The sequence below is a fragment of the Triticum urartu genome, chromosome 6A (assembly GCF_056163025.1).
Source record: "Triticum urartu cultivar PI428250 chromosome 6A, HENAU_Tu73, whole genome shotgun sequence".
Classification (NCBI taxonomy): Eukaryota; Viridiplantae; Streptophyta; class Magnoliopsida; order Poales; family Poaceae; genus Triticum; species Triticum urartu.
This window is the reverse complement of record NC_141878.1, coordinates 441,813,549-441,841,080: the sequence shown is the minus strand read 5'-3', so window position 1 is coordinate 441,841,080 and position 27,532 is coordinate 441,813,549. Positions and strand designations below refer to the sequence as shown.

General features: G+C 43.0%; 2 protein-coding genes across 2 annotated transcripts; both read right to left on the bottom strand.

Annotated features, from left to right (window-relative positions):
* Positions 1-19,987: 19,987 nt before the first annotated feature.
* On the bottom strand, positions 19,988-23,021 carry LOC125512216 (putative invertase inhibitor). Its single transcript, XM_087530522.1, has 2 exons — positions 22,826-23,021; positions 19,988-22,718 (listed from the first exon to the last, which is right to left on the bottom strand). The coding sequence occupies exons 1-2, from the start codon at positions 23,019-23,021 to the stop codon at positions 22,096-22,098; spliced, it is 819 nt and encodes a 272-aa protein (XP_087386648.1). The 3' UTR covers positions 19,988-22,095.
* LOC147965600 (uncharacterized) lies at positions 20,456-21,114 on the bottom strand. Its single transcript, XM_087530523.1, has 2 exons — positions 20,738-21,114; positions 20,456-20,600 (listed from the first exon to the last, which is right to left on the bottom strand). Exons 1-2 carry the CDS (start codon positions 21,112-21,114, stop codon positions 20,456-20,458), a joined length of 522 nt encoding a protein of 173 aa, XP_087386649.1.
* Positions 23,022-27,532: the final 4,511 nt, after the last annotated feature.

The following is a 27,532-nucleotide window of genomic DNA, read 5'->3' as shown; positions in this document are numbered from 1 at the left end:
AGGGGATTTGTGGAAAAGTATAGCCTGCCCACTAGGATTCTTAAAATGCCTATGCTAGTAAGCTCGCCAGGAACAGAGTACATGGCCAGACAAGGATGTTTCCAAGTGCCATTAAGTATAGGAAGGCATGTTTTCCCAACGGATTTAATTATTCTGGAGTCCCAAGGTCTGGATGTGATTCTTGGTATGGATTGGCTGTCGATGTATGGAGGAAACATCGATTGCGCCAGTAAGACAATTTTGCTTACCACACCAGAAGGAAGAAGGATCAAGTGTGTATCCCGGCATGTGCCAAACATGACACAAGTAAACTGCCTAACAGGAGTTGTGCAAGAGGAAGTACCAGTGGTGAAGGATTTTCCTGACGTATTTCCTGAGGAATTGCCAGGCATGCCACCGGATAGAGACATTGAGTTTTTGATTGAGTTATTACCAGGTACAGGCCCAATATCGAAGCGACCGTACCGGATGCCAGCAAAGGATTTGGTGGAAATTAAGAATCAGATTAAGGAGTTATTGGATAAAGGTTACATTTGCCCAAGTTCTTCGCCTTGGGGATCACCCGTACTTCTAGTGGAAAAGAAGGATGGATCATTAAGGATGGTTGTAGATTATCGGGGATTGAATGAAGTAACCATCAAGAATAAGTACCCACTGCCAATGATTAATGAGTTGTTTGATCGTTTGCAAGGAGCTAAAGTGTTTTCCAAGATCGATTTGCGATCAGGGTACCATCAATTGAAGATTCGAGAGCAGGACATACCTAAGACAGCATTCACCACAAGATATGGACTGTATGAGTATACCGTTATGTCATTTGGATTGACTGACGCACCTGCCTATTTTATGAATCAGATGAACAAAGTGTTTATGGAGTTTTTGGATAAGTTCGTCGTAGTGTTCATTGATGACATCCTGGTTTATTCAAAGAATGAAGAGGAGCATAAGGAACATTTGCGTTTGGTTTTGGAGAAACTAAGGGAACATCAGTTATACGCCAAATTCAGCAAATGTGAGTTTTGGTTCAAGGAAGTTGGATTCCTTGGACACGTTATATCCGGAGAAGGTATAGCAGTTGACCCCATAAAGGTTGAGACCGTAACCGAATGGGAAGCACCAACGACAGTTGGAGAGATCCGGAGTTTTCTTGGACTCGCAGGATACTACCGGAGAGTTCATTGAGAACTTTTCAAAGATTGCAAAGCCTATGACTGAATTGTTGAAGAAGGATACTAAGTTCAACTGGACTGAGGAGTGTGAGGCTAGTTTCCAGGAGTTGAAGCAATGCTTGGTTACCTCACCAGTATTGATTTTGCCAGATCAGACCAAGGATTATGAGGTGTATTGTGACGCTTCACGTCGAGGACTTGGAGCAGTGCTTATGCAGGAAGGAAGAGTTGTTTCGTATGCTTCACGACAACTGAAGCCCCACGAATTGAATTACGCTACGCATGATTTGGAGTTAGCAGCCATAGTGCATGCATTGAAAACGTGGAGACATTTCCTCATTGGAAATCATTGTGAGGTGTACATGGATCACAAGAGTTTGAAGTACATTTTCACTCAGAAGGAGTTGAACCTCAGACAAAGGAGATGGTTGGAGCTCATCAAGGATTATGACATGAGATTGCATTACCATCCCGGAAAAGCTAATGTGGTAGCTGACGCATTGAGCCGTAAGAGCCATGTCAACACCCTAGTGACGGGAGAAGTACCAAAGGAGTTAGCAGAAAACCTTCGTGAGCTATGTTTGGAAATAGTTCCGAGAGGCTATGTAGCAGCATTGGAGATTCAGTCAACATTGATGGATAAAATCAGAGAAGCTCAGAAATCTGACAAGGAGATTGCTGCTATAAAAGAGAAATTGAGCGAAGGAAAAGCCAAGGGATTTCGTGAGGATGAGCACGATACCTTATGGTTTGAGGACCGTGTTTATGTGCCAAATGACCCGGAGATCAGGAAGTTGATTTTGCAAGAGGCACATGATTCACCGTATTCGATTCACCCAGGGAATACCAAGATGTATTTGGATTTGAAGGAAACATTCTGGTGGACCGGAATGAAGAAGGATATTGCAGCATATGTAGCAGTTTGTGACGTATGTCAGAGAGTAAAGGCAGAGCATCAGAAGCCAGCAGGATTGTTACAACCATTGCCGATACCCGAATGGAAGTGGGATAAGATAGGCATGGATTTTATCACAGGACTACCCAGGACGAAAGCAGGCTATGACTCGATATGGGTAGTAGTTGATCGTTTGACGAAGGTAGAATATTTTATTCCAGTTAAGACCACTTACACCAGTGCTAAGTTGGCGAAGATATACATGACTAGGATCATTTGTTTGCATGGAGTTCCGAGGAGTATCGTATCAGATAGAGGAACCCAATTTACCTCAAAGTTTTGGGATCAGTTGCATGACACTTTAGGAACCAAACTAGAGTTCAGCACAGCTTTTCATCCGCAGACAGATGGATAGACCGAGAGAGTCAATCAGATTTTGGAAGATATGCTGAGAGCTTGTGCACTAGATTATGGATCTAGTTGGGACGATAACTTGCCGTATGCGGAGTTTTCTTATAACAACAGTTACCAAACCAGTTTGAAGATGGCACCTTTCGAAGCTTTATACGGAAGGAGGTGCAGGACACCGTTGTCATGGGACGAAGTTGGAGACCGTCAATTCTTTGGACCAGATTTGATTAAGGAGTCTGAACGGAAAGTTAAGTTGATTCGCCATAGGCTCAAGGTAGCCCAGTCCAGGCAGAAGAGCTACGCAGATTCTAAACGGAAGGAGACAGTTTACGAAACCGGAGACAGAGTTTATCTTCGAGTATCCCCACTTCGAGGAGTTAAGCGCTTTGGAGTTAAGGGAAAGTTAGCACCACGTTTCGTTGGACCATATAAGATCTTGCAACGTATGGTAGAAGTCGCTTATAAGTTGGAATTACCAGAGGAGCTGTCAGGAGTTCATGATGTATTCCATGTTTCTCAGCTGAAGAAATGTCATGCCGAGATGGCGGAGGTACCGTTAAGAGATACCGTGCCACTCGAAGCGATTCAGTTGAAGGACGACTTAACGTATGAGGAGAAGCCAGTCAAGATTCTCGATTATGCCAGTAGAGTTACCCGCAGCAAGGTTATCAAGTTTTGCAAAGTTCAGTGGAACCACCACACAGAGGATGAAGCCACCTGGGAAAGAGAAGAAGATTTGCTCAAGGACCACCCTCACCTATTTTCTAGCCAACCCGAATCTCGAGGGCGAGATTCATCTTAAGGGGGGTAGGTTTGTAACATCCCAAATTTGATGGACCCATTTATCTTCTGAGTCTTCCGCTGTTATCATTATTAGATGGCCTTAAGCCATTTTTATTGTAATAAGTTATCTTTGAGACAACGATGTAATAAGGGTGTGATTGCCACTCTGCTATAAATCCTTCGATGTACTGTGTGGTGTCAGCATTACTAATCCAGGGATGACACCGGAGCATAGTAGACTTGATCCATTCGGGTCGGGTCACCACAAGTGGTTGTGGTACCCAAACATTCTGAGTATATGTCCACTGACAGAACTATTCTCCTCCATTTTGCAGCTGTAGAACTTATTGGAGACTTCATATCTCTCAATCCGGGCATTTGCTTGAAATATTAACTTCAACTCCTGGAACATCTCATATGCTCCATGATGTTCAAAACATCATTGAAGCCCAGGTTCTAAGCCGTAAAGCATGGCACACGAACTATCGAGTAGTCATCATCTTTGCTTTTCCAGACGTTCTTGACGTCGTTAGTAGCATCTACAGCAGGCTTGTCACCCAGTGGTGCTTCCAGGACGTAATTCTTCTGTGCAGTAATGAGAATAATCCTCAAGTTACGGACCCAATCTATGTAATTGTTACCATCATCTCTCAACTTAGCTTTCTCTAGGAATGCATTAAAATTCAACGGAACAACAGCACGGGCCATATATCTACAACAACATAGACATGCAAAATAATATCAGGTACTAAGTTCATGATAAATTAAAGTTCAATTAATCATATTACTTAAGAACTCCCACTTAGATAGACATCCCTCTAATCATCTAAGTGATCATGTGATCCATATCAACTAAACCATGTCCGATCATCACGTGAGATGGAGTAGTTTTCAATGGTGAACATCACTATGTTGATCATATCTACTATATGAATCACGCTCGACCTTTCGGTCTCAGTGTTCCAAGGCCATATCTGCATATGCTAGGCTCGTCAAGTTTAACCCGAGTATTCTGCTTGTGCAAAACTGGCTTGCACCCATTGTATGTGAACGTAGAGCTTATCACACCCGATCATCACATGGTGTCTCGGCACGACGAACTGTAGCAACGGCGCATACTCAGGGAGAACACTTATACCTTGAAATTTAGTGAGAGATCATCTTATAATGCTACCGCCGTACTAAGCAAAATAAGATGCAAAAAGGATAAACATCACATGAAATCAATATAAGTGATATGATATGGCCATCATCATCTCATGCCTTTGATCTCCATCTCCAAAGCACCGTCATGATCACCATCGTCACTGGCTTGACACCTTAAATCTCCATCGTAGCATCGTTGTCGTCTCGCCAACTATTGCTTCTACAACTATCGCTCTCGCTTAGTGATAAAGTAAAGCAATTACATGGCGATTGCATTTCATACAATAAAGCGACAACCATATGGCTCCTGCCAGTTGCCGATAACTGTGTTACAAAACATGATCATCTCATACAAAAATTTATATAATCACGTCTTGAACATATCACATCACAACATGCCCTGCAAAAACAAGTTAGACGTCATCTACTATGTTGTTGCAAGTTTTACGTGGCTGCTACGGGCTTAGCAAGAACCTTTCTTACCTACGCATCAAAAACCACAACACGGTATAGTGATTGCTTTTTGATCTTCAGAAAGAACCCTGTTCATTGAATCCGATTCAACTAAAGTTGGAGAAACGGACACCCACTAGCCACCTGTGTGCGAAGCACGTTGGTAGAAGCAGTCTCGCGTAAGTGTACGTGTAATGTTGGTCTGAGCCTCTTCATCCAACAATATCGCTGAATCAAGAATCAACTAGTGACAGCAAGCAATATGTATATACCCACGCCCACAACTCCTTTGTGTTCTACTCGTGCATATGACATCTACGCATAGACCTGGCTTTGATACCACTGTTGGGGAACGCAGTATTTAAAAAAATTCCTACGGTCACGCAAGATCTATCTAGGAGATGCATAGCAACGAGAGGGGGAGAGTATGTCTACGTACCCTCGTAGACCGAACGCGGAAGCGTTATGAAACGCGGTTGATGTAGTCGAACATCTTCGCGGTCCAACCGATCAAGTATCGAATGCACGGCACCTCCGTGATCTGCACACGTTCAGCTCGGTGACGTCCCTCGTACTCTTGATCCAGCTGAGCCCGAGGGAGAGTTTCGTCAGCACGATGGCGTGATGACGGTGATGATGAAGTTACCAATGCAGGGCTTCGCCTAAGCACTACAATGATATGACCGAGGTGGAATTCTATGGAGGGGGGCACCGCACACGGCTAAACAATCAACTTGTGTGTCTATGGGGTGCCCCCTCCCCCGTATATAAAGGAGTGGAGGAGGGGAGGGCCGGCCCTCATAGGGCGCGCCCAAGGGGGGAGTCCTACTCCCGGTAGGAGTAGGTTTCCCCCTTCCTAGTAGGAGTAGGAGAAGAAGGAAGAGGGAGAGAGAGGGAAGGAAGGGGGGCGGCCCCCCACCCAATTCGGATTGGGCTGGGGGGCGCCCTCCACCTAGCCGCCTCCTCCTCTCTCCCACTAAGTCCCAATAAGGCCCATTGACTCCCTGGGGGGTTCCGGTAACCCCCCGGTACTCCGGTAAATGCCCGAACTCATCCGAAACCATTCCAATGTCCAAACATAGCCTTCCAATATATCGATCTTTATGTCTCGACCATTTCAAGACTCCTCGTCATGTCCGTGATCACATCCAGGACTCCGAACTACCTTTGGTACATCAAAACACATAAACTCATAATACCGATCGTCATTGAATGTTAAGCGTGCGGAACCTACGGGTTCGAGAACTATGTAGACATGATTGAGACTCACTTCCGGTCAATAACCAATAGCGGAACCTGGATGCTCATATTGGTTCCTACATATTCTACGAAGATCTTTATCGGTCAAATCGCATAACTACATACGTTGTTCCCTTTGTCATCGGTATGTTACTTGCCCGAGATTCGATCGTCGGTATCTCAATACCTAGTTCAGTCTCGTTACTGGCAAGTCTCTTTACTCATTCCGTAATGCATCATCCCGCAACTAACTCATTAGTCACATTGCTTGCAAGGCTGATAATGATGTGCATTTCCGAGAGGGCCCAGAGATACCTATCCGACAATCGGAGTGACAAATCCTAATCTTGATCTATGCCAACTCAACAAACACCATCGGAGACACCTGTAGAGCATCTTTATAGTCACCCAGTTACATTGTGATGTTTGATAGCACACTAAGTGTTCCTCCGGTATTCGGGAGTTGCATAATCTCATAGTCATAGGAACATGTATAAGTCATGGAGAAAGCAATAGCAATAAACTAAACAATCATAGTGCTAAGCTAACGGATGGGTCAAGTCAATCACATCATTCTCTAATGATGTGATCTCATTCATCAAATGACAACTCATGTCTATGGTTAGGAAACTTAACCATCTTTGATTAACGGACTAGTCAAGTAGAGGCATACTAGTGATGTTTTGTTTGTCTATGTATTCACACATGTACTAAGTTTCTGGTTAATACAATTCTAGCATGAATAATAAAATTTATCATGATATAAGAAAATATAAATAACAACTTTATTATTGCCTCTAGGGCGTATTTCCTTCACCCTGGCAGGCCTCTGGTGCCCATCTTTGGCTCTATGGTGTCTTTCACCCTAGAAAAAATCAAGAAGAAGCTTTCGAGACGAAGCGCAGCCGTCTCGAGGCGGAACCTGGATAGAACAAATCTAGGGCTTCAGCGGAGCTGTTCTGCCGGGGAACATCCCTCCAGGAGGGGGAAATCATCGCCATCGTCATCACCATCGATCCTCTCATCGAGAGGGGGTCAACATCCATCAACATCTTCACCAGCACCATGTCCTCTCAAACCCTAGTTCATCTCTTGTATTCAATCTTGGTCCCAAAACCTCAGATTGGTACCTGTGGGTTGCTAGTAGTGTTGATTACTCCTTGTAGTTGATGCTAGTTGGTTTATCTGGTGGAAGATTATATTTTCAGATCCTTAATGATAATTAATACTCCTCTGATCTTGATTATGAATATGATTTGTGAGTAGTTACGTTTGTTCTTGAGGACATGGGAGAAGTCTTGTTATAAGTAATCGTGTGAATTTGGTATTCGTTCAATTTTTGATGAGATGTATGTTGTCTCTACTCTAGTGGTGTTATGTGAACGTCGACTACATGACACTTCACCATTATTTGGGCCTAGGTGGAAGGCATTGGGAAGTAATAAGTAGATGATGGGTTGCTAGAGTGACAGAAGCTTAAACCCTAGTTTATGCGTTGCTTCGTAAGGGGCTGATTTGGATCCATATGTTTCATGCTATGGTTAGGTTCATAAGTGGGAGGCTTTTCCAAGGTAGGGCGTCACCCAAGCACCGATCCACCCACATATCAAGTCATCAAAGTAATGAATGTGAACCATATGAGCATGATGAAAACTAGCTTGACATCAATTCTCATGTGTCCTCGGGAGCGCTTTGCTTTATATAAGAGTTTGTCCAGGCTTGTCCTTTGCTAAAAAAAGGATTGGGCCACCTTGCTGCACCTTAGTTACTTTATTTACTTGTTACCCGTTATGATTTATCTTATCACAAAACTATCTGTTACTGATAATTTCAGTGCTTGCAGAGAATACCTTGCTGAAAACCACTTGTCATTTCCTTCTACTCCTTGTTGGGTTCGAAACTCTTACTTATTGAAAGGACTACGATAGATCACCTATACTTGTGGGTCATCAAGCACCTCTTCCCATTGCAATATAAATAGATCAAGTTGGCCAAACAAAACCCAAATATCGGAGAAGAAATACGAGGCTATAAGCAATCATGCATATAAGAGATCAAAGACTCAAATAACTTTCATGGATAAAAACATTGATCTGATTATAAACTCAAAGTTCATCGGATCCCAACAAACACACCGCAAAAAGAGTTACATCATATGGATCTCCAAGAGACCATTGTATTGAGAATCAAACGAGAGAGAGGAAGCCATCTAGCTACTAACTACGGACCCAAAGGTCTACAAAAGACTACTCACGCATCATCGGAGAGGCACCAATGAGGATGATGAACCCGTCCGTGATGGTGTTTAGATCGGATATGGTGTTTCTAGAACTTGCGGCAGTTGGAATTGACTTTCATCGACTGCCCTAGGGTTTCTGGAATATTGGGGTATGTATAGAGCAAAGAGGCGGTGCGGGAGGCCACCGAGGTGGGCACAACCCACCTGGGCACGCCTGGGGGCCCAGGCATGTCCTGGTGGGTTGTGCCCCCTCGAGGCACCCCCCAGGTGCTTCTCTGGCCCATTGGGTGTCTTCTGGTCCATAAAAAATCTATAAAAAGTTTCGCTGCATTTGGATTTCGTTTGGTATTGATTTTCTGTGATGTAAAAAACAAGCAAAAAACAACAACTGGCACTTGGCACTATGTCAATAGGTTATTACCAAAAAATGATATAAAATGACTATAAAATGATTGTAAAACATCCAAGAATGATAATATAACAGCATGGAACAATCAAAAATATAGGTACGTTGGAGACGTATCAACATCCCCAAGCTTAATTCCTGCTCGTCCTCGAGTAGGTAAATGATAAAAACGGAATTTTTGATGTGGAATGCTGCCTAACATGTTCATCACATATTCTTTCTTTTATAGCATGGAGATTTGGACTTTTATATGGTTCAAACCAATAGTCTAGTTTTGACATAAAGACTTTAATACTCAAGCATATCAACATGCAACCATGTCTTTCAAAATATCAACGCTAAAGCAAGTTATCCCTAGCCCATTATGCTCAATCATTGATCCATTCATGAAACACACTCACATATTAGCCACACCCAATGCTCAAGTACGATCATAGTGCCCCTTAGTTAGTGCTTTATAAGAGAATATGGAGACTCAAATAAAAATAAAAATTGCATAAAGTAAAAGAAAGGCCCTTTGCAGAGAGAAGTAGGGATTTGTAGAGGTGCCAGAGCTCAAAGCGAAAAAGATAGAGATAAAACATTTTGGGAACCATGCTTTTCCTGTCAACCAAAACGATCGAGTAGTTCCCAATACTTTCCATGCTAGATATATCATAGGCGGTTCACAAACAGAAAATAAAGTTTATTCCTTTTTCCACCATACTTTCATTTTCCATGGCTAACCGTATCCACGGGTGCCTTCCATACCAACACTTCCCAAGGAATTTATCATTTGACAACATAAAGTAAATTAAATTTTCATTTCGGGACTGGGCATCCCTAATACCTTTGCCATACTCTCGTGCAATGACAAGTGAATAAATACTCATCGTGAGAATAACACATCTAGCATGGAAATATATCAGTCATCCCCTACCGTTTCATGAGCGATACGATCACACAAAAGAGAAGTTCATTTTGAAAATTAGAGATCTTACATACAAAATTGCTTAGAACGGCAAAAGAATACCGCATATAGGTAGGTATAGTGGACTCATATGGCAAAACTGGTTTAAAGGATTTAGGATGCACAAGTAGTGATCATACTTAGTGCAAAATGAAGGCTAACAAAAGATTGAGAAGCGACCAACCAAGAAACGAAAAATCTCATAAGAGAGCGTTAAGCATAGCTAACACCGAATAATGCACCACAAGTAGGATGTAATTTCATTGCATAACTATTTACTTTCGTGCTTGCATAGGGAATCAGAAACCTTAACACCAATATTCTTACTAAAGCATAATTACCCATCAACATGACTCACATATTATATCGACATATCTCAAAACTATTACAAGGAATCAAGTTTATTTTGTTCAGTGATCTTCATGAAAGTTTTTATTATATCCTCCTTGGATATCTATCACTTTGGAACTAGTTTCGTATGTTGCTTTTGATAGCTCAAACAAATCTAAGTGAAGAACATGAGCATAAAAATTTTGTTCCCTCAAATTAATATAAGTGAAGAAAGAGAGAATTTCTTAAAAAAATACTAACTCTCAAATAAATCTAAGTGAAACATGAGAGCATTTCTTCAAAAATACTGCTCCAAAATATATAAGTGAAGCACTAGAGCAATTCCATAGCTCATAAAGATTTAAGTGAAGCATAGAGAGCGATTCTAACAAGTCATGCCATAATTTTGGATATCTCAAATAGGTGTGTCCAGCAAGGATTCATGACTAAGAACACAAAGCAAAACAAGCAAAGACTCATATCATACAAGACGCTCCAAGCAAAACTCATAATATGTGATGAATAAAAATACAGTTTCAAGTAAAATACGAATGGTTGTTAGAAGAAAGAGGGGATGCCACTCGGGTCATCCCCAAGCGTAGTTGATTGATACTTATTGAATATTATCTTGGCCCCAAGCTTAGCCTTTTGTTAATCCTTATTCCTTCATCCATCGTAAAGTCACCCAAAACTTGAAAACTTCAATCACACAGAACTTAACAAAACCTTCGTGAGATCCGTTAGTATAAGAAAGCAAATCACTACTATAAGTATTGTTGAAAACCCATTCATATTTTATTTTTGCATTATATCTACTGTATTCCAACTTTTCTATGGCAAAAACCCTTCAAAGAAAACCATAGAATCATCAAAACAAGCACACAACGCAAAGAAAACAGAATCTGTTAAAAACATAACAGTCTGTAGCAATCTGGAGATTTCGAATACTTATGTAACTCCAAATTTTTTCAAAAATTAGGACAACGTGAGCAACTAGTATCTAGTATATTAATCTTCTTCAAAAACAATCAGTATTTTATCGTGCTTATGTTAAAAATGAAAAATATTTTCGTGAGCACAAAAGTTTCTGTTTTTCAGCAAGATCAAATCAACTATCACCCAACATGATCCTAAAGGCTCTACTTGGCACAAACACTAATTAAAACACAAAAATCACAATCATAACAGTAGAATAATTTTGTGGACACTCAAGAACACAAAGAAAAACACAAAAATAAATTTTATTCGTTGGGTTGCCTCCCAACAAGCGCTATTGTTTTATGCCCCTAGCTAGGCATAATGCAAAGGATCAAGTATTGTCATCTTTGTTTCTAGATACATATGATGCCCTCATGATTGATTCATATGGTGGACTAATTCTTGTTCTAGGGAAGTGTACCATGCCCTTCCTTAGTGGAAATTGAAATTTAATATTTCCCTTTTTCATATCAATCACGACACCAATAGTACGTCAAAACGGTCTACCAAGAATAATTGGACAAGACGGATTGCAATCAATATCAAGAACAATAAAATCTATGGGAACATAATTCCTATTTGCAAGAATGATAACATCATTAATTCTTTCCATAGGCCTTTTAATAGTAGAATCCGCCAAGTGCAAATTTAAAGAACACTCTTCAATATCGGTAAGACTAAGCACATCACATAAAGATTTTGGAACTATAGAAACACTAGCACCCAAGTCACATAAAGGAAAACACTCATAATTTTTAATCTTGACTTTGATAGTAGGTTCCCATCCATCATACAATTTTCTAGGAACCGAAATCTCTAATTCAAACTTTTCTTCCAAAGCTTTCATCATAGCATCAAAAATAAGTTTAGTAAAAGCTTTATTTTGTTCATAAGCATGGGGTGAATTTATCATGGATTGCAACAAAGAAATACAATCAATCAAAGAGCAACTATCATAATTAAAGTCTTTGTAATCCAAAAGAGTGGGCACATCACTAGTTAAAGTTTTGACCTCTTCAAACCCACTTTTATCAATTTTCTCAACAAGATTTTCACCCTTCGAATTATCAGGACGCCTTCTAGCTAAAGTTGACTCTTATTAAGTCCCTTTATTATCAATCTTAATTTTACTAAACAAAGAATCAATAGAGGAAGCACCAATCATTTTAATATCTTCATCACTTTTATGAAAGCAATCACTAGAAAACGCTTTTTCTAAAAATTCCCTTCTAGCTCTAAGCATAGAGGTTCTTTTCTTACTTTCATCCATAGAAACATAAAGAGCCTTAAGTGATTCCTCAACCTTAGGCACAAAAAATTTCATCTTGAGATTTTCTACATCATGAGAAATTCTATCAATACTTCTAGACATATCATCAATCTTATTCAACTTTTCTTCTATTGTAGCATTGAAAACTTTTTGAGTATTGATAAATTATTTAATATTATTCTCAAGATCAGTGGTGTTCCTATTATTATTATAAGTATTACCATAGTAATTACCATAATTATTAGAGGAATTACTAGGAAAAGGCCTAGGATTAAAATTACCTCTATAAGCATTGTTATTGAATTTTTTTCGAGAGATAAAATTCACATCAATGGCATCACTATTTTGCTAAATCAAAGTAGACAAAGGCACATCATTAAAATCAATAGGATCACTTTTATTAGCAATTAATTTCATAAGAGCATCAACTTTTTCCCTCAAAGAAGAAATTTCTTCAACCAAATTAAATTTTTTACTAGTAGGAGCTCTTTCGGCATGCCATTGAAAATAATTTCCATAATATTATCAAGCAATTTGGTGGCTTCACCCAAAGTAGTTTCCATAAAAGTAACATCTGTGGCGGAATCCAAAAGATTACGAGAAACAAAATTCAACCCCGCATAAATTTTTTGTATGATCATCCAAAGATTTAACCCATGAGTTAGGCAATTCCTTAGCATCAGTTTCATCCTTTCCCAAGATTGTGTAACATGCTCATGTTCAAGTTTCTTGAAATTCATGATCTGGGTTCTAAGGGAAATAATTTTCACGAGCGGAAAATATTTAGTAATAGAAGCATCCTTGCACTTATCCCAAGAATCGATACTATTGCGAGGTAAAGAAGAAAACCAAATTTTTGCACGATCTTGCAAAGAAAACGGGAATAATTTCAACTTAAAAAAATCATTGTCGACATCTTTTTTCTTTTGCACATCGCATAATTCCACGAATGTGTTAAGATGGGAGCCGTCATCCTCATTAGGAGTACCGGAAAATTGATCTTTCATAACAAGATTCAGCAAAGCGGTATTAATATCACAAAACTCCGCACTAGTGGCGGGAGGAGCAATTGGAGTGCTAATAAAATCATTGTTGTTGGTATTGGAGAAATCACACAACTTGGTGTTCTCTTGAGTCATTGTGACTACACAACAAGATTGCACTCAAAAAACAGATCTAACGAGAAAACGGCGAACGAAAAAGAGGGCGAATAAAACGGCAAATTTTTGTGAAATGGGGGAGAGGAAAATGAGAGGCAAATGGCAAATAATGTAAATTGCAAGGAGATGAGATTTGTGATTAGGAACCAGGTAGATGTTGATGATGTCTCCCTGACAACGGCGCCAGAAATTGGCACGTTGACGGGAGACTATCTTGACTTGATCCTCCCCGGCAACTGCGCCAGAAATTCCTTTTGACACGGCTTGAACTACGACGGTATTTCCCCAAAGAGGAAGGGATGATGCAACACATCTACGGTAGGTATTTCCCTCAGTGATGAGACCAAGGTTATCGAACCAGTAGGAGAACCATGCAACACTACATGAACGGCACCTGCACATAGATAACAAATACTCGCAACCCGACGTATTAAAGGGGTTGTCAATCCCTTTCAGGTAACAGCGCCAGAAATTGGCAAGTGGACGGGGTAAAAATATGATAGATTGATAAATGCAAATAAAAGAACATAAAATTCAGCGAGGTATTTTTGGGTTTTTGGATTAATAGATATGAAAATAAAAGCAAATGAAAATAGACCGTGAAGGCAAATATAATAAAGAAGAGACCCGGGGGGCGTAGGTTTCACTAGTGGCTTCTCTCGAGAAAAATAGCAAACGGCGGGTAAACAAATTACTCTTGGGCAATTGATAGAACTTCAAATAATCATGACAATATCCAGACAATGATCATTATATAGGCATCACGTCCAAGATTAGTAAACCAACTCCTGCCTGCATCTACTACTATTACTCCACACATCGACCGCTATCCAACATGCATCTAGTGTATTATGTTCATGGAGAAACGGAGTAATGCAATAAGAATGATGACATGATGTAGACAAGATCTATTTATGTAGAAATAGACCCCATCTTGTTATCCTTAATAGCAACGATACATACGTGTCGGTTCCCCTTCTGTCACTGGGATCAAGCACCGTAAGATCAAACCCATCACAAAGCACCTCTTCCTATTGCAAGATAAATAGATCAAGTTGGCCAAACAAAACCCAAATACCGGAGAAGAAATATGATTCTATAAGCAATCATGCATATAAGAGATAAAAAGACTCAAATAACTTTCATGGATAAAAACATAGATCTGATCATAAACTCAAAGTTCACCGGATCCCAACAAACACACCACAAAAAGAGTTACATCATATGGATCTCGAAGAGACCATTGTATTGAGAATCAAACGAGAAAGAGGAAGCCATCTGGCTACTAACTACGGACCCGAAGGTCTACAAAAGACTACTCACGCATCATCCGTGAGGCACCAATGAGGATGATGAACCCCTCCATGATGGTGTTTAGATTGGATCTGGTGTTTCTCGAACTTGCGGCAGTTGGAATTGATTTTCATCGACTCACCTAGGGTTTCTGGAATATTGGGGTATTTATAGAGCAAAGAGGTGGTGCGGGAGGCCATCGAGGTGGGCACAACCCACCTGGGCGTGCCTGTGGGCCCAGGCATGCCTTGGTGGGTTGTGCCCCCCTCGGGCCTCCCCCAGGTGCTTCTCTGGCCCATTGGGTGTCTTCTGGTCCATAAAAATACACAAAAAGTTTCACTGCGTTTGCACTCCGTTTGGTATTGATTTCCTGCGATGTAAAAAACAAGCAAAAAATAGCAACTGGCACTTGGCACTATGTCAATAGGTTAGTACCAAAAAATGATATAAAATGACTATAAAATGATTGTAAAACATCCAAGAATGATAATATAACAACATGGAACAATCAAAAATACAGATACGTTGGAGACGTATCAGCCACCCTCCCGTGCCTTTCCCCGCACTCCAAATAAGGAAAGGGCGCAGCTTGGGACGGACCCCAAGTAGGATTCCTCCTACTTGGGCACCTCCTTTGGCTGCTCCTCCCTCCCTCCCACCTATATATATGTGGGAGGGGGCGCCTAGCACACAACAGACAATTGTCTAACCGTGTGCGGCGCCCCCTCCACCGTTTACACCCCCGGTCATATTTCCGTAGTGCTTAGGCGAAGCCCTGCGGAGATCACTTCACCATCACTGTCAACATGTCGTCGTGCTACCGGAACTCGTCTACTACCTCGCCGTCTTGCTGGATCAAGAAGGTGGATAATGTCATCGAGATGAACGTGTGAAGAACGCGGAGGTGCCGTGCGTTCGGTACTAGATTGGTTGGAGCACGAAGAAAGTTCGGCTACATCAACCGCATTGTGAAACGCTTCTACTTATGGTCTACGAGGGTACGTAGACACACTCTCCCCCTCTTGTTGCTATGCATCTCCATGGATAGATCATTGTGTGTGCATAGAAATTTTATTGTTTTCCATGCAACGTTTCCCAACAGTGGCATCCGAGCCAGGTCTATGCGTGGATGATATGCACGAGTAGAACACAAGGAGTTGTGGGCGATGATAGTCATATTGCTTACCACCAACGCCTTATTTTGATTCAGCGGTATTGTGGGATGAAGCGGCACGGACCAACCTTACATGTCCACGCACATGAGACCGGTTCCACCGACTGACATGCAACTAGTTTTGCATAAAGGTGGCTGGCGGGTGTCTGTTTCTCCTACTTTAGTTGAATCGAATTTGACTGTTGCTGGTCCTTGAAGAAGGTTAAAACATCCAACTTGACGAATCACCGTTGTGGCTTTTGCCGTAGGTAAGAACAGTTCTTGCTAGAAACCCGTAGCGGCCACGTAAAACTTGCAACAACAAAGTAGAGGACGTCTAACTTGTTTTTGCAGGGCATGATGTGATGTGATATGGTACATGATGTGATATACGTTATTGTATGAGATGATCATGTTTTGTAATTTATCAGGCAACCGGCAGGAGCCTTAGATGACTTGAGGGGTGTCTATTTAAGTGGGAGTTCTTAAGTAATTTGATTAATTGAACTCAATTTATCATGAACTTAGTCCTGATAGTATTTGCAGATCTATGTTGTAGATCAATAGATTTCGATATAGCTCCCCTATTTTTGATATGTTCCTAGAGAAAAATAAGTTGAAAGATGATGGTAGCAATAATGTGGACTGGGTCCGTGATCTGAGGATTATCCTCATTGCTGCACAGAAGAATTATGTCCTTGATGCACTGCTAGGTGACAGACCTATTGCAGGAGCAGATGCAAACGTTATGAACGTTTGGCAAGCTCGATATGATGACTACTTAATAGTTTAGTGTGCCATGCTTTATAGCTTAGAACCGGGACTTTAAAAACGTTTTGAACGCCATAGAGCATATGAGATGTTCCAAGAACTAAAATTGGTATTTCAGACTCATGCCCGTGTCGGGAGGTATGAGACCTGTGACAAGTACTTTGCCTACAAGATGGAGGAGAATAGCTCAGCCAGTGAGCTTGTGCTCAGAATATCTGGGTACTACAATCACTTGAATCAAGTGGGAGTTAATCTTCCAGATAAGATAGTGATTGACAAAGTTCTCTTGTCACTACACCAAGCTAATAGAACTTCGTGATGAACTATAATATGCAAGGGATGATGAAAACAATTCCCGAGCTCTTCGCGATGCTGAAAACAATTCCTTGAACTTTGGTGTTAAGCACATGGCAATGTGAACTAGATTATTGACTCTAGTAAACTCTTTGGGTGTTAGTCATATGGCGATGTGAACTATGGGTGTTAATCACATGATGATGTGAACTAGATAATTGACTCTAATGCAAGTGGGAGACTGGAGGAAATATGCCCTAGAGGCAATAATGAAGTTGTTATTTTATATTTCCTTATTCATGATAAAAGTTTATTATTCATGCTAGAATTGTATTGATCGGAAACTTAAATACATATGTGAATACATAAACAAATACAGTGTCCCTAGTGAGCCTCTACTAGACTAGCTCGTTGATCAAAGATGGTTAAGGTTTCCTAACCATAGACATGTGTTGTCATTTGATAATGAGATCACATCAGTAGGAGAATGATGTGATGGACAAGACCCATCCGTTAGCTTAGCATAATGATTGTTTAGTTTTATTGCTATTGCTTCCTACATGTCAAATACATATTCCTTCGACTATGAGATTATGCAACTCCTGGATACTGGAGGAATACCTTGTGTGCTATCAAACGTCGCAACGTAACTGGGTGATCATAAAGATACTTTACAGGTATCTCCGAAGGTGTTTGTCGAGTTGGCATAGATCAAGATTAGGATTTGTCACTCTAAGTATCGAAGAGGTATCTCTAGGCCCTCTCGGTAATACACATCATAAGTTTGCAAGCAAATGACTAAGGAGTTAGCCACGAGGTGATGTATTACGGAACGAGTAAAGAGACTTGTCGGTAACGATATTGAACTATGTATAGAGATACCGACGATCGAATCTCGGGCAAGTAACATACCGATGGACAAAGGGAATTACGTATGTTGTCATAACGGTTCGACCGATAAAGATCTTCGTGGAATATGTAGGAGCCAATATGGGCATCCAGGTTCCGCTATTGGTTATTGACTGGAGAGGTGTCTCGGTTATCAACATAGTTCTCAAATCCATAGGGTCCACACGCTTAACGTTTGTTGACGATATAGTGTTATATGAGTTATATGATTTGGTGACCGGATATTGTTCGGAGTCCCGGATGAGATCACGGACATGAGAGGAGTCTCGAAATGGTCGAGAGGTAAAGATTGATATATAGGACGATGATATTTGGACACCGAAAGTGTTTCGGGGCGTACCGGGAAGTAATCGGGTCAACGGAAGGGGTTTCGGGCACTCCTCTGCAAGTTATGGGCCTTATGGGCCAAAGGAGGGGACAGACTAGCCCATAAGGGAGCTGGTGCGCCCCCTCCCTTGTTTGGCCAGCCCTAGGAAGGAAAAGGGGGAGGGCTAGCCCCTCCTGCCTTTCCCTCTCATGGGAGAAAGGAAGGAGGGGCACCCTCCCCTGCCTTTCCCCGCACTCCAAATAAGGAAAGGGGGGCGCGGCTTGGGAGGGACCCTAAGTAGGGTTCCTCCTACTTGGGCAGCTTCTTTGGTTGTTCCTCCCTCCATCCCACCTATATATATGTGGGAGGGGGCGCCTAGCACACAATAGACAATTGCCTACCTGTGTGCGGCGCCCCCCTCCACCGTTTACATCGCGGTCATATTTTCGTAGTGCTTGGGCAAAGCCCTGCGGAGATCACTTTACCATCACCATCACCATGCTGCCAGAACTCATCTACTACCTCACCGTCTTGCTGGATCAAGAAGGTCGAGGACGTCACCGAGCTAAACGTATGCAGAACGCGGAGGTATCATGCGTTCGGTACTAGATCAGTTGGAGCGCGAAGAAAGTTCGACTACATCAACCGCGTTATGAAACGCTTCCGCTTATAGTCTACGAGGGTATGTAGACACACTCTCCCCCTCTCATTGCTATGCATCTTCATGAATAGATCATTGCATGTGCGTAGAATATTTTTTGTTTTCCATGTAACGTTTCCCAACATTTTTTTCCTCGGGTCGAAATTTATCATGCTGTTTGTAATTAAGTTATTAGGTCTATGATTTGTATATTACCATGCCATTTCAACATAATTTATCAGAAGTATGTTTTTCAATAATTTTTCTCCTGGTCCATGTTACTATGGTGTTTATACGTAAGTTATCATGTTTACGGTTCGTATATTGTCATAATATTTGCACAAAACTTACCGGAGAATGTTTTTCAATAGCTTTTTTTCCAGGTCAAAAATTACCATGGTGTTTATACATAGGTTATCAGTTCTGCAGTGCAGATATTACCATTCTATTTCCACGAAATTTCCTCTAGGGTCAAAAAGTTATCATTCTGTTTGTACGTAGATTATCAGGTCTGCAATGCATATACTACCACGCTATTTACACATAATTAATCGGGGACATATTTTTTTAACAATTTTTCCTTCTGGATCAAAATTTATAATAGTGTTTGTACATGGGTTATCAGCTTTGTGGTACGTATATTACCATACTATCTACACATAAGTTACTATGTCATATATTTTCAATAACCTTTTTTCTCCGGTCAAAAGTTATCATAATATTTGTGTATAAGTTATCGTGTCTGTGGTGTATATTACCATGTTATTTACATATAAGTTATCGTGTATGTTTTCAACAAAATTAATTCCAAAGACAAAAGTTATCATGTTGTTTTTATATAGGTTATCAAGTCTGCAGTTTTTATATTACCATGGTATTACACAAAATAAGTTACCGGGTATATTTGTTTAAACTTTGTGTAGTTTGACTTTGACCAAATCTTATATGCGGAGTAAAAAGAAATGGAGGAAGTACAACAATAGCGTAGGCTAGGTGGTTCCTTGAGTTGCTTGTGTAACCTGGGCTCTGGGTTTGGGTCTAGCCTTTGATGATTCATTAAAGTATCTACAACCGGACTTGGTAAATCCGATCCTTCAAACATCTGTGGACGCGTCCGGACATGTCCGTGGGCACATCCGGACGAGTCCTCATATTTTCTTTCGTGCATCCACATATCTCAAATCCATGTAAATACATGCACGTCGATCATGCATTACAATGTCATAACAAATGTTGGTATCAAGCATACATAGTGTTTACATAAAATTTATTTGAAATGCCAAACTCAAGCACTGTCTCCTTGGTTGCCATTGTTGTTCCACATGTGCTTCACAAGATCATTGAGTAGCTACGTGTGCACCTGCTGATTTCAAAGATTCTAATGCATCTGCAGAAAGTTCATAAGCTGAGCCGCATCTTGATCTTCTGGGATTTCAACTTGTTCTCTGGGTGCTTCGAAATCATGGGTTTGGGCTACACCATCACCCTCATCGTCGACAATTATATTGTGCAGAATAACACAACACGTCAACAGCTGCCACAAAGTTTCTGATTCCCACATCATTGTAGCGCTCCGCATAATTCCCCAACGAGTCTTAAGCACACCAAATGCCCTCTCCACGTTCTTCCTAGCCGCTTCCTGCATTGTTGTAAAGTGGCTCTATTTATTGCCACGCAGCTCAGATATGGTCTTCACAAACACCGCCCACTGAGGATAGATACCATCGGCAAGATAGTACCCCATGTTGTAGTCCCGACCGTTGACAGTGTAGTTGCACGGCGGTGATTCCCCATTGCAAAGCCTCCTGAATACCGGAGACATTGAAGCACGTTGATGTCGTTGTGAGAACCGGATATTCCAAGGAAAGCATGCCAAATCCATAAGTCATGTGATGCCACCGCTTCTAGTATGATGGTGGCCTCTCTGGTGTGATCTTGATACATTCCCCGCTGACCTTTGGGGCAGTTTTTCCATTGCAAATGCATGCAATCAATTGATCCGAGCATTCCTGAAAACCTCCTTGCCTCTCCAATCACCAACAACTTCTCCGTGTCCTGCGCATTTGGTTCTCTGAGATACTCCGGTCCAAACACCTCAACCACGACGCGAGCAAATTTGACAGTAGTCTTGAGGCACGGGCTCTCCCTCATCCAGACCATCTCACCAACGGCGTCTGCAGCAGTACCAAGTGCAAGCATCCTCAGAGCAACCGTGCACTTGTGCTTGGCCGAGAAAGAGAGTTGGCTGCAGCAATCCCTTCTCAGCTTGAAGTAGTCGTGGTGTGCTTCCACAATGCACAAAAACAATGGTTTCCGCATGTGGAAACGGCGACGAAACCATGGATTATTCGGAAAAGCAAGTGTGAGAGCAAAGTAGTCATTGTGTAGTAGCTTTGCTCCGGACACTCTATCCCGGTTGATCACTCTTCTCCCTTTTATTGAGCCCTTAAAGTTGAGAATATGCTCCATTTGCCGGTCCATTTCCTATTGCATGCTCATGAGCATGATCATGCCCACTTCTTCGTCCGAATCCGACGAATCGAAGAACTCTTTTTGAATCATTTGGTCAAGCTCCGTTGGTCCATACTCGTCGTCCGATGAAGCATCGGAATCCATCATTTACCTAACAAAATCACAATAATTCTGGTCGGTCATGTGTCAAACACATCAAGCACAAGGCGGAGCCGAAGAGTTGCCGGATGTATCATGGTGGCGTCCGAGCCGACGACAACGTCCCCCGCGGCGAGGACGGGAGCGCTTTTCCGGTGCTGGCGGCGGAGAGCCTGGAAACGGCTGGGGAGTGGGTGCGGCGGCGGAGCTGCGAGCCGGACGACGCAAAGGAGAAAGAACATAGGAGAGAGCAAATGGATCCGGCAACGGAGAAGGAAGGAGGGGGGGAGGGGGGGTTTGATGCAATTTGGGGTGGAGTCAGGTTGACGTGGCGGGCGTGTCCGGGCGCCACCACGGTCGTTTGAGGACTGTTTGAGAGGCCAGTCTAGGTCAAAAAATCATGACCAGACATTGACCGGATATTTGAGACGGGTTTAAATGGTCCGGTTGTAGACGTTCTTACTGCCTAAAATAAGAGGCACAAGAGGAGAAACGACCGTGGTGACAAAATTTGTCCGGCGGAAGCGGAACGCGAGCCGCTCGGCCGCGCGCAATTCATATCCGACGGCATCCGGATCCTTCGCATTTTAGCTTTTTTTTTCTTTTCAAAATTATCTTCTTCTATTACCAACAAATATATGAGCAAGTCACATAAAACAAAACTGGAAGAAGACAAGAGCCATCATGTATTCAGCTAGGATCTTTTGGTGATCCTGCATGAGAATCCAGCATCAGCTGAGTAATATCGGAGGCCATGACGGACAAGAAGTAGGCGTTCTGGTTCTCCTGATCTATGGGGTTCCTCTTGGCGACTCCCTCTATCAAGATGAGGTCGCACAAAGACGGAACGTCAGACTCTGCCGAATCTAAAAACTTCTTGGAAGCATCGGCGGCGCGCCCACCGCGGATGTCGTGGAGCCCGCGCCGCACCATGTCGTTAAGCTCTTTGTAGTCGGAGAGACAACTGACCAGATTTTTGACGAGGTCGGCAATGATGAGCTCCGTGGACGTTATGTTGGCAACGGTAAGGCTTGCCGCGGCCGCCGCTAGCCCGCGGGCGTCCGTGGCGGAAGAGGCCACCGGGTCGGCTGAAAGCGAGCGCACGCAGAATTCGTACTCGACGTGCAATGTGAAGTTGGGGCTGTGGGCGAGCGCAGCGCATGTGGTGTTGATGATGGGTGTAGGGCTGACGGCCACGGCGAGGCCATGAGGTGCCGCGAGGAGTAAGAGGAGGAGGACGATCTGCTGCGTCGCCACGCTATGAAGACAGTACGTCTTTGTGCTACCGTATTTATGGTAGTCAGAAGGTATCCCTACCAATGGAACAAGTCAACGAGACGACGAACACACCATCCGTCCAGGTTCATAGAAGGCGCGTCCGTCTTAGCTGTCCGGCTAATTAAGGCGCATTAACTTTTACGTTTTTTATTAGAAAGAGCCAGCGCGTGCGATAGGGCTGAGTGATTACGGCATTTAACTGCCAGACCACTGTAGCCCTTGGATGGTGGTGCGTCAGAGTTACTTCCTAAACTCTTGGTTTCCATACTCACTGATGCTTCCAACTGTGCTCCCGATGATTTCTCTATGATTATATCTAATTTTCTCTTATCACGCATGTTTCAAAGTGTCCTTTCAAGGGAAGCAAATATTGCTGTATTTGGAAACACAGTTTTGTGATGGTCGAAGCATGAACGTACCCATCAATTATTTTTTTTAGAAAAGGTCATGCCTTCAATTAAATTCCCAATGACCAAGTGTTACAGTCATCCCTCAGGGTTTCTCTTAGGGCTAAAGGTACATCTCCAAAGGCTTTGTGATCTCCATGAATTCTGGCAAACGCGGCCAATTCGTGAGCCATTCTGTTGCTGGTTCTTCTAACTGCTTTGATGGTGACCTCCTTGAACTGTTTCATAAGGTCCCAAAAATCAGTGACAAGAGGGAACAGTACTGATTGGCTTTTGGCTTTGTTATTCAAAAGAGTAGGGATGGAGGAGCAGTCCATCTCCACACACACCGGTCCCTTGTAGGCTGTAGCATTTACTTAGCTCCAAAAGGCGGCAGTTTTTGCCCGTGCATAAGTTTGGGCCCAAATCTCAGTACACCAACAGGTCTGGACTCCAACAAATCTCCGTTACTTTTGTCTTCGGTATGTGAGAGAAATTGTGCCCGGATCATCCTACGCACCGATATTAATCGGCATTGGATGGCTTCTAAAGCCCGGACGGTTGCGAAAAGTTTACGAATCTGTCTTAAAAATGCCCTAACCCATAAAAAAAATAACATCTTTATCATACAATATAATACAGCATGCACATCTATAATAAACAATTGTAGGCGCTAGGCCTGATGGTTCGCCTCGCGCTGCATGTATTAGAGGTTGGGGTTTGAAACACCATCCACACCCTATCAATTGAGACTTACTATCTCTAATAAAAAATTGTTGGTCAGTGCTAAAAGAAGCACCAGCCTTGCTGCACAAATTCTAACCTACAGTAACAAGGTATGCTCCAGTTCTTGGAGCGAATGATGGCGGCGCTCCAGTGTCGCGGTCCTTCGTGGAGGCATCGTTCTGGAGTGGTCTTGGCTTGGGAGAGTCATCGGCTCGGGTGGTGCGCGGCCTCGGGGCCGGCGTGGAAGTCGGAGCGGCGGCTCCGGATCTCGTCGTCTTGGAGGGGTGCCGGCATTGGTCACGTGGGTGGCAGTGTCGTTGGCCAGCCTGGTGCGCGGCCTCGGGGTCGGCGTGGATGTCGGAGCGGCGGCTTCGGATACGGTGGTTGGGTGTCGGCTCCGCTTGCTCGGGTGACGAAGCTGACGGCACGCCTGGTGCGTGGCCTCGGGGTCGGCGTGGATGTCGGAGCGGCGGCTCCGGATACGGTGGTTGGGTGTCGGCTCCGCTTGCTCGGGTGACGAAGCTGACGGCTCGCCTGGTGCGCGGCCTCGGGGTCGGTGTGGATGTCAGAGCGGCGGCTCCGGATACGGTGGTTGGGTGTCGGCTCCGCTTGCTCGGGTGACGAAGCTGTCGGCTCGCCTGGTGCGCGGCCTCGGGGTCGACGTGTGAGGTTTCTGTCTATACGTCGGAGCGGCGGCTCCGGAGATGGTTGTAGGGTGTCGGCTCCGGTTGCTCGGGCAACAGAGCAGGCGGCTCGCCTGGTGCGCGACCTCGGGGTCGGCGTGGATGCCGGAGCGGCGGCTTTGGTCTTGGTTGTTGGGTGTCGGCTATGGGTTGCTTGGGTGATGGAGCCGGCGGCTCGGCTGGAGCGCGGCCCTGGGTCGGCGTGTGTTTCTTTCGGTTATCCCTGATTAGCCGTCAATGTTAGGTTTTCGGGTCCGGTTTTCCTTATAAACTGGACCAACTCTCTTCTTCTTAATGAAATGCAGTAATCCCCTGCCCCTTTCGAGGTGTTCTCGAAAAAAAGAAGGTACTTTCCTTTGGTACATGTTTCTCGCTGGTGTATATCCTTTTGTTCCGTCGAACTAGCAATAGTACAGCTATGTCAACGAAATTGCTGCTGCAATATTGTGTTTGAGATTGCAATACTATATTTACAATATTTAAGTGTGGGTGTGAGAGTGGTTGTTATTTTCATCACAGAGATCTTGATTAAAGTTGATCATCCATAATTAAAGAAGCATATGAGATCAATGTAATAAATTGTGTTTCCATTAGAGATGTCTTGGTGGAGATGTATTCTGATTTTACTTCACAACTCTCAATTCTATTCAGGCATATTTTGTTAACTTTGCATTGGTTTCATAATTTTCAGGAAACCAAAGCAACCCCTTTTCTCACTCAAGTTGAAGGGAATTCAGTTATCCTCACGAGTTAAGAATTGATTTTCTGAAAGGAGTTCCTTGTCAGTATCGGTTTCTTTCATGCACTATTGTTATTTAAACTATGCTCATAATAGCCGAATAAGAGTCGACTAAATGAATTTGGGAGTTGCTGAGACTTCATATGAAGAGCACACACGTCATAGGTATCCATGTATTTTCTGGTTTTTATCATGGATGTTGTTCTCCTAGTTTCTGAATTTTTTGTTTGACCGGCTCAAACACCATGTTTAATATTGATGAAGATCCATTTTTGCCCACTGTTCAATTCAGTTCTTTTTTTTTGTAAACAATCAGACAATGCACTTCAAATAATTAAAGGTGTTATCCTAGGAATATTTTGAAAATTGTTGTACTTATCATCTCAGATAATCCTTATTCATTAACAAACCATATTTTCATTTATTTGTTTTTGAGATGAGCACATATAACATTTGTTGCGAACTACTTACATATGTTTAATATAATGTGACAGACGTTTATGCGTGCGTTGTACGTGCATGCTTACTAGTAATTTAACGTATTTTCTCGCGCCCACTAACACGTGGGTCCCACATGGACGTGGGCCAGCCGCTTAACTCAGTCCATGCAACCTGTGGGATCAATGCTGACGTGCTACGAGCGCGAGGCGTATGGCTAGGGCCGTTGTTGCAACCATGGGGGTTGTACACACACCGTATTTGCATGCATGAGGACTGTATTAAAGCACTTTTTAATTACAAGGATCGTTTTTACTCCCTTGTAGTCTAGGTTTTAGGTTGTTCATCGTCTTGACTTCGGCGGCAACGATGACGGCGTTGAATAAATATTTTTTGGATCCTTCCTTGACGAGGCCATCGGTCTTATGGTTGGGTATGGACTTGAAAACCAGTCTGTTCAAGTAAGGATGGCATGGCGGCGACGGCATCCTTGTGGCGGACTTGTGTCCTCGGGCTCCGCCGTTGCGACGGCGTTTGCTCCAGCATCGGCGTGGAGCTTGGGAGGTAGTCCAGGAGAGGATGCAGATTGTGGTCTGCATCGACGACATCTGGAAGACGGAAGATGTGCTGGGTTCGTGGTTCGTGGAGGACAGGTATGGTTTCCTTCTTCGGCGTCTTAGTTGTGGTGGGGTGCTAGATCTGGAGTTCGATGACGTGTCTGGAGTGTTGCCCCAGTCTGATTCGTTCAACGACAATGGCTTCACTTTTGGTGAGCCACCTCGAAGGTCCGCAAAGCTGCATATCAGTGATGGAGTCGCGTCGAGCTCGGGTGAGGAGGTGATCCGTCATTTTTTTCTTCGGTGGCTGCTATGGTGGTGACGGACATTGGCATCAAGTTTAAAAATGTTCTGCTATCTTTTCAGTTTTTTCATAGCGGTCCTTACGTGACTTATACTTTGTTCTTTATGATACGAATGAGACGCATATTACCTTGCAAAAAAAAAATTATGAGGACCATGTCAAACGTCGCCTGCAAGTATAGTGAATAGACTTCAATTTATTAGAGCAGTATTTGAATGCAACAAATAATGAGACAGAATGTGGATGGTTGAAGAATTTTTATATAATTATTTTATGTGAGAGTTGAGAAATATACCATGTTACTTTTGAAATGTCATGTTTATAGAATTCGAGTGCAATTATATAATTTTTTACTCATGTTAAGCGCATTGTTATATTATCGTAACATACAGACTCAATTTTGTACTTGTGTGTGTTCCACTTAAACTCACATAAGTTGATTGAGCATGCGTGCATGTGCATCCTTACTAGTTCTAGCGAATGCCTAGATAGAGACTTGACGGTTCGGCTACAAGAGGTGCATGCGCATGAGGAGGGGGTCGGGGGGTGGGGTTGCCTGATTTGGAAGACGGTGGGCTTCAAAGGGGGGCAAGGGCTGCGGCGGCTCTGGCATTTTTTTTTTGAATGGTCGAGGGGTCCTAGCTGAATTTTTTTGATTCATAGTTGCTTATGAGGCTTTACAACCTTTACAAGATGGGTTCAAGGGAACCAGAGTTTACACAGGCTACATGAGAGAACAAGGAAAAGAACACACGAAAACACACACACACACACACACGCACACACACACGCGCGCGCACACACACACACACAAGTGGGAGAAAAGGGAGTCGCTCCGAGAACCTCGGAGACAATTGATAAGAAAGCTCATCATGACCCAAGCACGACAATCATAGGGTAGAGATCGCATGACTTGACAACGGGAGGGGTAACCCAGCTCGAAGCATCGCCGGAGTAAGTGAAGGGCCTTGGTCAACCGAAACCCATAATCGAGATTGCACCCTCGACGTAATCGA

Coding starts and splice junctions, on each gene's coding strand:
- LOC147965600 (XM_087530523.1), bottom strand. CDS start 21,114: ATGCGGAAACCATTGTTTTTGTGCATTGTGGAAGCACACCACGACTAC. Junction 20,601..20,737: donor CCCAAAGGTCAGCGGGGAAT/GTATCAAGATCA, acceptor TCCGGTATTCAG/GAGGCTTTGCAATGGGGAAT.
- LOC125512216 (XM_087530522.1), bottom strand. CDS start 23,021: ATGCGTGATAAGAGAAAATTAGATATAATCATAGAGAAATCATCGGGA. Junction 22,719..22,825: donor GGCTCTTTCTAATAAAAAAC/GTAAAAGTTAAT, acceptor TTCCATTGGTAG/GGATACCTTCTGACTACCAT.